Source organism: Filicampus tigris, chromosome 8, assembly GCF_054856515.1.
Source record: "Filicampus tigris isolate MCC_2025a chromosome 8, RoL_Ftig_1.0, whole genome shotgun sequence".
NCBI classification, from domain to species: domain Eukaryota; kingdom Metazoa; phylum Chordata; class Actinopteri; order Syngnathiformes; family Syngnathidae; genus Filicampus; species Filicampus tigris.
This window is the reverse complement of record NC_141224.1, coordinates 3,632,599-3,644,514: the sequence shown is the minus strand read 5'-3', so window position 1 is coordinate 3,644,514 and position 11,916 is coordinate 3,632,599. Positions and strand designations below refer to the sequence as shown.

The following is an 11,916-nucleotide window of genomic DNA, read 5'->3' as shown; positions in this document are numbered from 1 at the left end:
TGCTTTAGTTTGGGAACCTTATTTGAATTTAACGGATTTCTTTGGAGTTCGGCCTTTAGTGGGAAATGCGCTGTTGCTACTTTTGACCACTAAGTGGCGACAACAGTTCAACTTTTCAACCCAAATCGATGCTGCATTTTCGTTCCCTGCGATGATCCAAACACTTGTCCAGAGTGATCTATTTGGAACAATGACTGTTGGAAAAAAGACACAAAAACTGTCCTAATCTTGATGTTGCATCATTGAAAAATATATACATCATTTAAAGAAACGCCGGTTGCAACTGAAATGAAATTTTGTGCTGGTCTCACCTGTGGAGTTTCCCACGCCAGAAGAGTGCAACCTCCCCCTCACAGAAAACGACAGCCATTTTGGCTTTTTGGTTTCTTCCGCCGGATGCACTTCCGGTGTTCAGTAAGGCGCCCAAACGCAGGCAAGAATTGCCGTATGTGGCTGTTGAACGCCCGCAGACAGAATAGCGCCTTGGAGCTCGTTTGCCAACCAGCAAAACAGGGAGAAGAAAGTGCCTTTGAGTATGGCTTCGAAAACGAAACAATGCCTCCGTTTGACTGTCTCGGTGGCCCAACTGGAGGCGCGAATATGCACTTTTGAAGTTTTCCTCATCAGGTTCGCTTGTCCTTCACTGCGGCTGAACAGCAAGCGAGAAGGCTGGATACTCGTAAGGCGGCACAATGCGAAGCATGTCCGCATTTTGTTGGTTAAAGTATTGTCGAAAAGCTCGACGAGTCGACGGCTTCTTCCCGGGCGCCCGCTTGAAATCCGTGCGCATGTGCGGTGTGCTGCGGTAGTAGGGAATCCACTAGATTTCTAGGCCAGACACGCCCCTCTGCAATATGTTTGGCTGGAGGTCAAGCGCCGCTACTGTATGATTGGCTGCTGCATCCAGGTAGGACACGTTTTACGGATTTTTTAAATGTATTTTTTTTTTACAGTACATTCATTCATTTTATTGGTCTTCTCTAAAAGTGGAAATGCACATGTGAATGGCTTCCCTACAACATTGAAACCTAACTGTTTCATGTTTTTTAAAAACAAATATTTATTCACAACATGCAAACACAGTCGTTGGGTGCGACAAAGACAGTAGGCCTATTACAAAAAGCCTTATAAAGGGCACATAGATCCAACGTTTGAATGGTTTTCGTATTTGTCGTGTGTCAAATACATTGTCCTCATACAATGTTTGCCTTCATTTCCTGAAATGGATAAGAAGGTTTCAAAGTATTGTAACATTTTGTGCAGCTGCCATTTAGCCAGTCATAGGCGAATATTAATTCTTTCACAAAAACACCAATTTGTATCAAAGGACACGCTGTACTGCTGCCACAACAGATAAAAAAAAAAGAAGTTTAGTATCACGTTATAACATGATACATTCGACGTTATAATGTGATGAAGTTTTGTTTTAAGTTTGGCTAGAGCATTCGGCAAAACAAAATGAAGGAATTCCCTCCGGTTGAGGAGTCTTTTTTGTGTCTTATGAATCAAAATGACTTGCTACTAACTATGCTGCTCATCTATAATAAATGAAATGAAATAAATAAAAAATCAGGCCAAATGTTTAAAAAGATTTAAGCTTAAAAAAACACACACAACTGAGCGTTCCGCCAGTGACGTTGACCTGAAGGAATTGCTTTGTTCTGTTTTGCTAAATGCAGAAGTCAAATTGTGATGGTAAAACGTAAAAATGTGAACCATAACTATTTAAAATATGAAATGTATTGCATTAAAACGTGACATCGATGACGTTATATCGCGAAACTGCTTTTGTACTGACTTCGTCCAGGTGGGAAAATAAATATGTGAATTGTGTTGTGAATGGCAGTAACGTCTTGCAAAGATGCTGGTTTTTGTGTTTTGTTTCCCCGATTTGATTTCTTTGGCACGGTCACGTGGTTGCTGTGCGTTGGCTGGCATTCCCGCCTGGATGTAGCAGCCAATCATAACGTCGCGGGGCGTGTCCTGCCTGGAACGCCAGTGGGTTTCATCACAACGACAGTTGGCTCTCTTTCGCTCTCACCCACTCGTGCCCCCCTCCCCCTTGCACTCCCACTTTCTCTCCCTTACACACACGCGCGCACACACGCACACACGCACGTCCACTCACACGCACGTTTGTGCATCCTGCACCGGGAGGGAGCCACGCGCGCTTTGGCGAAGCGGCGGTGGATTATTCTCCTCCTTCTTATCATGACGCTTTTTAGGATGCCGATGGTGATCACGGGGGACTATTGGCATCTTCATCATCATCATCGGCTCCCATAGGAAGGAGTACGCCGCCTGCCCCTTTTCTTTTCGATTCATTGCATTTCTTTCCTTTCTTTCTTTATTTTTTTTTATTGTATTTTTTTGTACACTGTTTGTTTCCTGGAACGCCGAGACCTGCCGCAACCTCCGTTCAATGCCGTTGGAACATGTCCTATGTTCCCATCCAAGGTACGGCAGGCTTGCTTGCTTTCTTTCCTTCTTTTTAGTGCTGTGGACAATCATGCAGCTTGATGGATTTTGCCCATCCTCCCCTCCCCTCCCTTGCCTTCCCCTCGGCTTGCCTCTGCGTTCATTCCTGGGCTCTGGCTGACATGCCATCCATATGCGTTTGAACGCACCAGCCTCGCCGACAGGTGCGTGCATCCACGCGGACGCGCACGCGCGCGCTCCAAAACGCAGCGTGGGTCCATGCGGCATTTGTAGCCTACTAGTGACGATGCGTTCAAGTGTGCGGCTGCTGCTAGCTCCGCTCATCCTGCCTCGATGACATTCCGTCGTGTTCCTAGAAGCACAAAGTAGCGACTCCTACTCAAAAGTCGGCGCACCCCAGAAAAAAAAAGATTTTAGTTTTTCTTCGAACCCCCGGAGCAGCCCTGTTGCTACTCTCACGACAAGAGAATTTCCAGACAGGCTTCATATCAGATGTTGTACATTTATTTTCTGCCATCATGGGACAATCAGTAGTTGGGGGCCGGGGGGCGGTTGGAGAATGAAATGAACAGGAAGTACATTTCCGATCAAAGACATGTAGTCATGCCAATGCTGAACTGTCAGATTGGCTCCAAGTGCACCTCTCAGACAGAGCACACAAATAAGCAGTGACGGCAAAAGTATTTGTACTCTGAATGGAAGTCAAGTACGGATTCTTAAAACAAAACAAAAGTATCTGGTGAAGTACGGAGTCAGCTACTGTACGTAGAAAGTAAAACAGTGCAAACTATGAAAAGTAAAAATGAATGTTTAGTGTCACTAGCCAAGCCAAACAAACGAACGTAGCAACAAATGCAAAGTTTAAGAGGTGCCCTCATTCAAAATGCCAAATGAGCAACAATAATCGGTCAATAAACAGCAACTGGAAAAAAAAATTGTTTAATGCAAAGTTATTTTTCATCCAATTATTTGATTCATTGATTGAGGAAGTGATAGAATAATCGATTTTAAAAATATCTGATAGCGTATGACTTTTTGCTATAACACAAAAATGTATCGTTTTGGTGTTTTCTCTTTTAAAAGTAGCTTGCGATTTCCATCCCTTCAGTCCAACACAGGAAATGTGGAAAATGCAGACATGCAAGTTGAGGATGATTCCATGACTGGTTTGTGTGTAACAACCTTCAGAAAACGGGCACAAATGTTTGTTTCCCAAAGTTACAAGCAGTTGTTTCCACCCGTTTTTGTCCATCTCGGGGGGCGGCCATTTTGTCACTTCTGTCGACTTTAAAAATGAAAATGACATCACAGATGCTCAGGACTCAGGTAACGACCAATCACGGCTCAGCTTCAGAAAACAGATGAGCAGTGATTGGTCGTTACCTGAGCCCTGAGCAACTGTGATGTCATATTCAATCGTCAGCAAGTGACAAAATGGCTGCCTGAGCTGCCTAAAAACGGGTGGATTTTGCTGCTTAACGCCAATTCCACAAACACAATATTCATCAGAATGCCACATTTGGACTAGAGGAGAACATATTCTTGGAAATATTTTTTTAGGGTTGACTTCCACTTTAAGGTGGAAGCAAGTGTATCAAATAAATGGAGCAAAGCCGCCACTGCTGGATCATTTGCGTCCCGTGTGGTAAAGGTGAAAGGTCATGTTGGCTTGCACAATCATGGCAGCGCAAGTGTGACGAATACAGGCCAGCTGCAGTGAGCCCCCTCGTCATCCTCATAATAGTTCTTAATTTTTTTTTTTTTTTTTTTTTTTAACCGTGCGTGAGTGCAAAAATTTGAAATAGCTCCTGAAGCGAGATTGCCCGAGTCGGACTGACAGCGGGCGAAGCAAAGTTTGGACTTTGCAGGCGCCGTGGGTGGCGCGAGGATGAGGATAATGACTGTGGGGATGCAAGACTGCGCGCGTTGTGTGCGCGCATGCGTTGAGAAGTGGAGGTGGGATGCATGTGATGAATCGGTTGGTGAGCAGCTGACGCCAGCAGGGACCTGGCGAGGCCTGCAGTGGTGCTCCAAAGACTCGTCGACTTTGGGACGCTCCTCAACTGGTTGACTTGCGGAACTTGTCAAAGCTGAGCTCCTCATATGGGCCAGCGTTTGGACATTGGAATCGTTCAACTCAACTCAACTTGGAGAGCATTTGAAAAACAACCGCAGCTTGCTGGACGTAAAGTGAAACTCAGTCATCTAAAATCAAAGACAGTTAGAACAATAAATTAATAACGAGAATACAATAAAACACTGCAGAGTCGAAATCCAAACACCCCCGTTATGTTTTTTTCTTGGATAGCATCGGTACAACAAAGAGTCGACTCGCTACTTTCATCAGGAAAAAACAAAACATTATTTTTAGCTCTTTTGGTTCCTTGATCATTTGAAGTATGGCTGGGTTTCACCCCAAATCACAGATTTCTGACCAAAAAGCAGAGAACATGAGCTTTTGGTCAAAAGAAACACGTCAAGCAGAACAATAGCTTTGATGCTCATGCTTTTTGCTATTGCGGCACCTCAAACTAGAAAACAACAAAATCAAGACCGCTAAAGGTAATAGTAATACAACGGGAAAAAAATTGCACGGTGAGCGACGCTGGAATTGAACATCAGTCGCGTTGGTCTTGAGACCACAATTTGACGGTCTTGCTCTTGTGTTTCAGGCGCGTCCCTCACAAGTCTTGCTCTTGTTTCAGGCTCCATCTGGCCACATTTTGGGTGGAGCTCGCACACAAGCAGAAGTGGAAGACATGGCCGCTAAGTGAAGGCTAACTCCCTTTTGCAAGTGCAGGGCAAAGACGTAATACTTAAAACAACCTGCAAGAGCAAAGACTGCGTTGTGCCAATTGTGCGTTTTTTAAGTCAGTGAAAGGGCGGGGCCAACGTCCATCGTCTTGAGCCAGCATCTTGTCCGGGCTTCGATTGTGAGGCTTTCACACTGCGGAGAGCAAAATTCTAGCAGCTACACAGCCGTCCATTGCGTGCATTCAAAAAAACCAGTTCATTTCCTGGTTCTCTCTCTCTCTTTTTCCTGTTGTCGTAACCATGACAACCCAAGCCAGCAGCCACATTTCCCGAAGCCTCGTCAGGTGCCTTCGTGAATACGTCGAAGCGAGAAACGTGAGACGGAGGCCACCTCGGCCGCGCTAGCAATTTAGCACGCCAACATGCGTGTCCAAGTTGAAGGTGGCAGACGCGTGCGTCCCTTGCCATGTGTACGTTGTCATCGCCATGGTTACCACAAGCCATTATGTAACACGCTTGCCGCACGGTGACTCAACATCCACGGAGCACATACGCCGTACGTGCTGGGAAGAAGAAGAAGAAGAAGAAGAGCACAGCTGATTTTGCTTAAAGGTGGGGGTGGGACGGATGTGGGTCGGGGTGCCGGCCATCGATCCGCGCCGCCGCCGTAGGGGGGAGGGAGAAAGTGAGCGAGCGTGATGTGGCGGGTGCCCACGTTGCCTCGTGCGCTGCGCGGAGCCATTTGCAGTGGTGCCAAGTGGCAAGTGAACAGGCAGGCGGTGGGAGGCACGAAGCAGCTAGGCCGCAACATTCCTGCGCTTCTTGCCTGACTTGCCATCTCCTCGCCACGCACGCACGCACGCACGCACGCACGCACGCACGCACGCTCGCGCTCGCGCTCGAGCACCCCCACGCACGTGATCCTCTGCCTGTGGTGGTGGGCGCTCATTTTGCTCCAGTAGCTGCCGCTTGGACCGGTTGAACACTTGCAGACATTCGGGCGGTTTTTGCACCGACACAAACGTCAAACGCCCGACTAGCTTATGGCTGAAGTGTATTAAGAGTGAATTTGTCCTGATCATCGGGTCCGAATCGGGTTGGGGCAAACAATCTTCAATGTTAAGGGTGTTCAATATTTCCCACCAAAAATCGTCGTGCATGGAAAAAAAGTCACGACTCGGGTCAGTTGCGACGCGAACGAAATGTAGTCGCTCCGAGAAGAGCCCCGACGGAGCAACAAGGAAGCAGCCGTAAATGAAGCAAAACATGTCCTCTTGCTAATATTGTTTTTTTTTTTTTTTCAACAAAAGCGAATTGTTGTCTTGCCCGTTTTGTTTGGTGGACCAAGTCCTACTGCCAATATGGAAAAACCTGCGAGTGATTAACACCCCCCAAACAAGTGTTCTAACTCCTGCCACAAGACAAGCACGACTTGTGTCTGAATGAACTGCCTTCGAGCATTTTATTAAAACACGACAATTTCATGCTTGACGGAAGGCACTTGAGGTTAGCATGTTGGCGTGGCCCTCGGCAGCCATTCCGCTTTCTCGTGTGGCCCCTTTGGAAAATTTCTTGCCCGCCCCTGTTGTCCACTTTGGCTTGTAAATGTAGGTCAGTGCTTGTGATGGCCAGCACAAAAGGCCGCGCTGGTCCTGAGCGCGCCCCCTTCTTTTTTCTCTTCCAGTCGTAGCAATGGCAGCGGCGGGCGGCCACTTTGGCACGCGGGCCTTCAGCGGGCACTCAAGTGACCTAAGCCGCCTCGTAATAACAACACCACGTCGCCGAATAATGGACGGACGAACAAGAGAACTCTGCGCGGCATTGAAGAAGAAACGGGGGCATTTAGCATATTTGAGGATGGAGAAACACTCTTAGCTTGACCTTACATGACATATCCTCCAAACCAGTCCAAAGCTGGGCGCTGTGATCTCGCGCTTCACTATCAATATTGAACAAAAAGAAAAAGGCAAAGAAAATCCACGGTGCTGACCAGAGACGCTGATGCACGCCTGCTTTCTTTGCTCCTGACTGTCCGTGTAAGCTAGCTTTAGCGTTCATCCATGTTGCTCTCAAAGTGCCCCCGCTCCCCCCCCAAAAAAATGCCTGCCAGAATCGGCGTGGGTTGACCACGCCTCACAAAGTCCAGTTTTTCTTCAAACTGACACCTTGAAAAGCAATTTCTAATCATTTCAGAGGAGTAAACATACTTGTAGCTGACTATTTATCTACCAATCAGAAGACGGTAGTAGGCCGATGTGACTCGTTACCTACGTGAAGGCGCGGAGTTCTGAATCTGAAATCGAGTGTGTGTGTTGGACGCCAACACTTGCGATTGGCAAGGCCTTGGGCAAATGACTTTTACATGGTAACACCCACAAGCTGAAACATGATTGGACAAAACTTTTTTTATTTATTTTTTTTGAACTCTTCCTTTGCCGTACATGTCTGTGAGCTGGGCAGCCACGACGCGGGCTCCGAATGAAGACAACCGACGACGTCATTTGAAAGTGTGGCTGCGTGCTTGCGTTGGATGAGAAGGCCGGCCATGCGGCGCAGGCTCCCTCACCCGTCTTGCACGGCCGCCGCCACTTGCCAAGAGCTGTTATGTGTCAGCGCGGGGCCGTCCAAGTGCTTTTCATCGCAGGCCACGTCGTGTTGGTGCTTTCCCCGAGAGCGCCATGAGGACGGCGCAAAGCGTCTCACTGGAGACTCTCCTCATGATGTGATCACATGACGACCGTCGGGCGGCCTTTGATTGCCATTACGCGCAAGCTCAGCTCGGCTGCGGCGCCGTTCATCCGATGCGCCCCCACTTTAGTCTTCAAGTGTTATTTCACGTTCTATTATCCTGCCTTGATATATGCAAAGCTAAGCAAAATCAGAATGACACAGCTACAGTGTAGTACCACCTTGTGCCACAACGTGCGGGGCAGCACTGAGCTCATCTGGAAGACGGAACGTAATGAACAGTGGCAGAGAAGGTCCCTAACTCATCTCCATTTTCACCGTAAACACTTCATCGTTGCCACATCGCAAAGAGAGAGATGACAGTAGATGCCAGCGAGGCCCGTTGTGTTTTGATTGTATGTGTTGCTGCTCCGTGTGTGTTGAAATTGCATCTTTTTGAAGGCTTTGAATCACCACGGCATCTGGACTAATTTCAGTTGGCCACGCTCGAATTTTCGCTGGAAGCTAGCGGATTTTGGTTTTGGTGTTTGAATAACCAACGTTGAAGTCATTGTTGACTGGCGGCCATTTTCAACGCACCGTTGTCAAGACGCACAGAATATTGCATTGAATATTGTACTACTAAGAGTAGATTCGCTTCATTCTCCAGAAAAAAAGTTGGCTTATTCCGCTGTCCGCTCTTTAGTAATCAGCCGTGGAGCATGAGTCAGGTCCACCAAAAACGCTGGTTTCTGACCAAAAGCAGAGAAATTTAACTTTTTGTAGAAAGAAACATGTTCATTTTTTTTGCTCTTGCAGCACTTCAAAAACATGAATGGCTTTTGATGTCAAAATAAAATTCAACAGAGTAAGTCACTCACAGCATGGCTCAAGTTGAGTGAATGGCCAACACCATGAACTGCGTCATGTTTCCTCACGATCGTGACGCACGTTCGTTCACGATTTAGTTGACAGCATACCTATACATATTGTGTTGGAATGCCAGGTGCCTAAACTTGTCAGACTTCGCACAGGATAGCATTTCTCTCCCTCACAATCGACGTGGCAAGTTGAGATTCACACCCTAATCTTTGACTTCTACTCCAAAGCTGTGCTGAACTCCAATCCAAAGCAATGCAGCGCTGCCATCTACAGGCATCTGTTAGTCATTGCAGTGGTTTACAGAGCTGAATTTGACAGACAAGCCGGGCAAGACCCTCTTCCTCTTGCACCCGCTGAAAAACGTGCTTGGTCGCTGGCAGCAAACTTCAACTGCCAGTGATAAATCCAAAACAGCTTGCAGGTGCTTGAGGAGCGTGTCCCCTGCGTGAAGACGATTGATTGGTGTAGTGATGGCGGGCTAATCAACAAAGGCAGGCTGCCGGTTCTTCGTCACCATGTACAGCGTTATTTTTTTTTCTCTGTCGTCCCACTACCGCCCCCCCCCAGCGCCCCCCCCCCCTTTTTTTTGCTCTGCCGCGTTTCCGGTGGGTGGCTAATCCAATTCTGTGGCAAAGCCGGACTGGGCAGTGTAGCTGAGAAAGCCTCAGGTTTCACTCTCGTCTGGATTTCACTCCCAGCGCAAAAAAAAAAAAAAAAGAAAAAGGTCAGGATGAGCCAATCGGAGCACAGCCGATCCGGGCTAATGCTCCCCCCATGATACGGATGCTTAATCAGGTTTGCCCGCATGATGTCATCCAATCGCTCCTTTCCAGTCAAAAGTGTTAGCGGTCACAAAAACAAACCGTTGGGGGCCAAAGGAGACCAACGGTTTATCTAGCAAGCGATCTATTTAGCTAGCTAGCTGATTAGCACGTTAGCTATTTCTCTGTGTCTCCCAGGGGCGTGCAAGCTGTGGCTTCAGAGGCCATTCATGTTGCTTTCATCCTTGCTGTGGCTCTCTGTGACTTTGGAAAAGAAATAATTACTATTGAATTGTCATTTAAATCAGTTATTTCCCTTTTCAGGTGTAATTCTACATTCTACAGTGTTCCTGTTACTTGTAAATGCAAAACGTTTTTATGTCTACATTTTTTTTTTGTCGCTCAAAATATGTGTGCCAATGTGCGCCACATGGTGCCGACATTTCTTGAGCTATTCAACTCCCGGTGAGCAAACCGTGGATAAATCCAAGAAAAGAAAAGTTTCGGAAGAAAGCATCAGACTTAATGCGACATGCGAAAGTGGCGCTGCAACTCTCCAATATTAATGGATTCTTTATCAATTAATACAACAGTCGGATCAAAATGCATTTTTGCATAAATGTCTATTGCAAATCTTTTTTTTCTGATGTCTGTTTATGAACTGATTGCTGTTGTTTACTTGAATTGGTTTGTTTCATGATGAAACAAAACGATGATTGAATTATGAACATAGCTGTCGATTAATTTAACTGTTTAGTAGTCGATTCATTGATTAGCTGTCGCACCACTAATGTAAACTTCAGTAATATTTCCACTTGGAAATTATGAAGATGCAAAAAATCCACCTAGCGCAGTTAACAAAAGACATTCATTCCATCTCCGAACCGCTTATCAGGTTTTTTTTGCTGATTGTGATTGTTCCTAATGCCAATTGTTGTTGTAACGGCCATGTCATCGTGCATCATGTCGCAGGGTGTGTGCGTGCCTGATTACTTGCGTATTCACGCACCATCTACTTGAGAATTAAAAAAAAAAAAAAAAAAATGTCCGCGTCTGCGCTATCTGTTCCCTAGTGGCGGATGCGTGCCGCAAAGCATATTTGGATCTCATTCGCCACCCCGAATGAAGCGTGCGAAGGACCCACGGTTAATGTGCGCTGATGATCCTCCACGGGAAGTGACAGCCCGCCGATGGGATGTCGTGTAGTCATGAATATCCAAGAACGTCGGAGTGGTGGCCGCTTCATTTCTCCGAGGACGGCTTATTGGCGCCAGGAGACACGGATGCGTGTTGGATGCGTGTTGTTGCCGAACTATGCGGTTGAGTCGACTTTAGCGGTGCAACAATTAATAAATTCACTGGCAACTAATCGATTGTGACGTTTATCCACATCTATTGTGAGAATTGACTGATCATTTACTGCAGGGGTCTTCATTTGAATCAGGGGTGTTGCAGCAGAGAGAGATGGAAAACAGGCAGGACTCTAGCCCTCGCGGAACAGGATTGAAGACCCCCAATTTACTGTCGAGATTGTTGAACTTCAAATTGTCCAAATCTTCTCAACAGGAAATCTTCTTAGATTTCTGTTGTCCTCCAGGAACGCAGACTGATTCTGTTTGTGTTATATCAAAGCAAGACGTTTGCAAACATCTGCTTTGACCTTTGAAAAAAATGATCAATATTTTTGCTAATTTTGCAGTCCGAGGATATTTCCTGTTGAGAGGCTGAAACTTGGACAATTGTAAGTTAAACCTCCAAAAGATTCACCAATTATCAAAATAGTTGTCGATTAATTTGTTAATGGATTGGTTGTCGATTGATTATTATTTCGTGGTGTCTCGTTGCTTGCCTACTTATTTATGGCAGTGACGCGTGGTGACAGGCAGACTTACATGAAGTGTTGCACCTCTGTTTTACTGTACAGTATTTCATAGAAATGATGAGCTGATTCTTCAGTTATTAGCGATGTAATGATATCCAAATGTCACAATACTGTTCACATTATGTATATCTATATTACAATATATATATGATATTGAAAAAGAAAAAAGCAAATATTGTTTTTTGTACATCATAACAGCAGTGACAGAGAAATCAGCTCGGCCAATCATTTTGTCGCATGTTCGCACATCACAACGCTGCGTTCGTCTGAAGCGGGCAAAAAGTCATGTTTTTGGACTGAGATGTGCTACTTTTAATATCGTCCATGATGGTGAATGATGTGGCAAAGAAACTGAGCCGGACACCTTTATCTATAAGCTTGCGTGTCCATATTTTAACAACAACAATGATAACAGATGAATCGCCTCATGTCTATGACCTGAAACGTGATTTGGCCCATTGAGTCTGGAAACACAATCAATCTTTTGCTGTTAATGGCTGGCTTTAAGGAAAACTAATGAGCCCAATTTTA

The 11,916-nt window shown here is 46.0% G+C and overlaps 1 protein-coding gene across 13 annotated transcripts in view; it reads left to right on the top strand.

The window, feature by feature from the left end:
* Positions 1–2,042: 2,042 nt before the first annotated feature.
* Positions 2,043–11,916, top strand: part of syngap1b (synaptic Ras GTPase activating protein 1b) — a 77,980-nt gene continuing 68,106 nt past the window's right edge. For all 13 annotated transcript variants that reach the window (XR_015087732.1, XR_015087733.1, XM_086037108.1 and 10 more), the window contains exon 1: positions 2,043–2,457. Coding sequence is in view for 11 of the 13 variants with exons in the window: in XM_086037108.1 (XP_085893234.1) it covers positions 2,436–2,457 (22 nt within the window). In the remaining 2 variants the exon portion in view is untranslated. The remainder of the gene's footprint in view (positions 2,458–11,916) is intronic.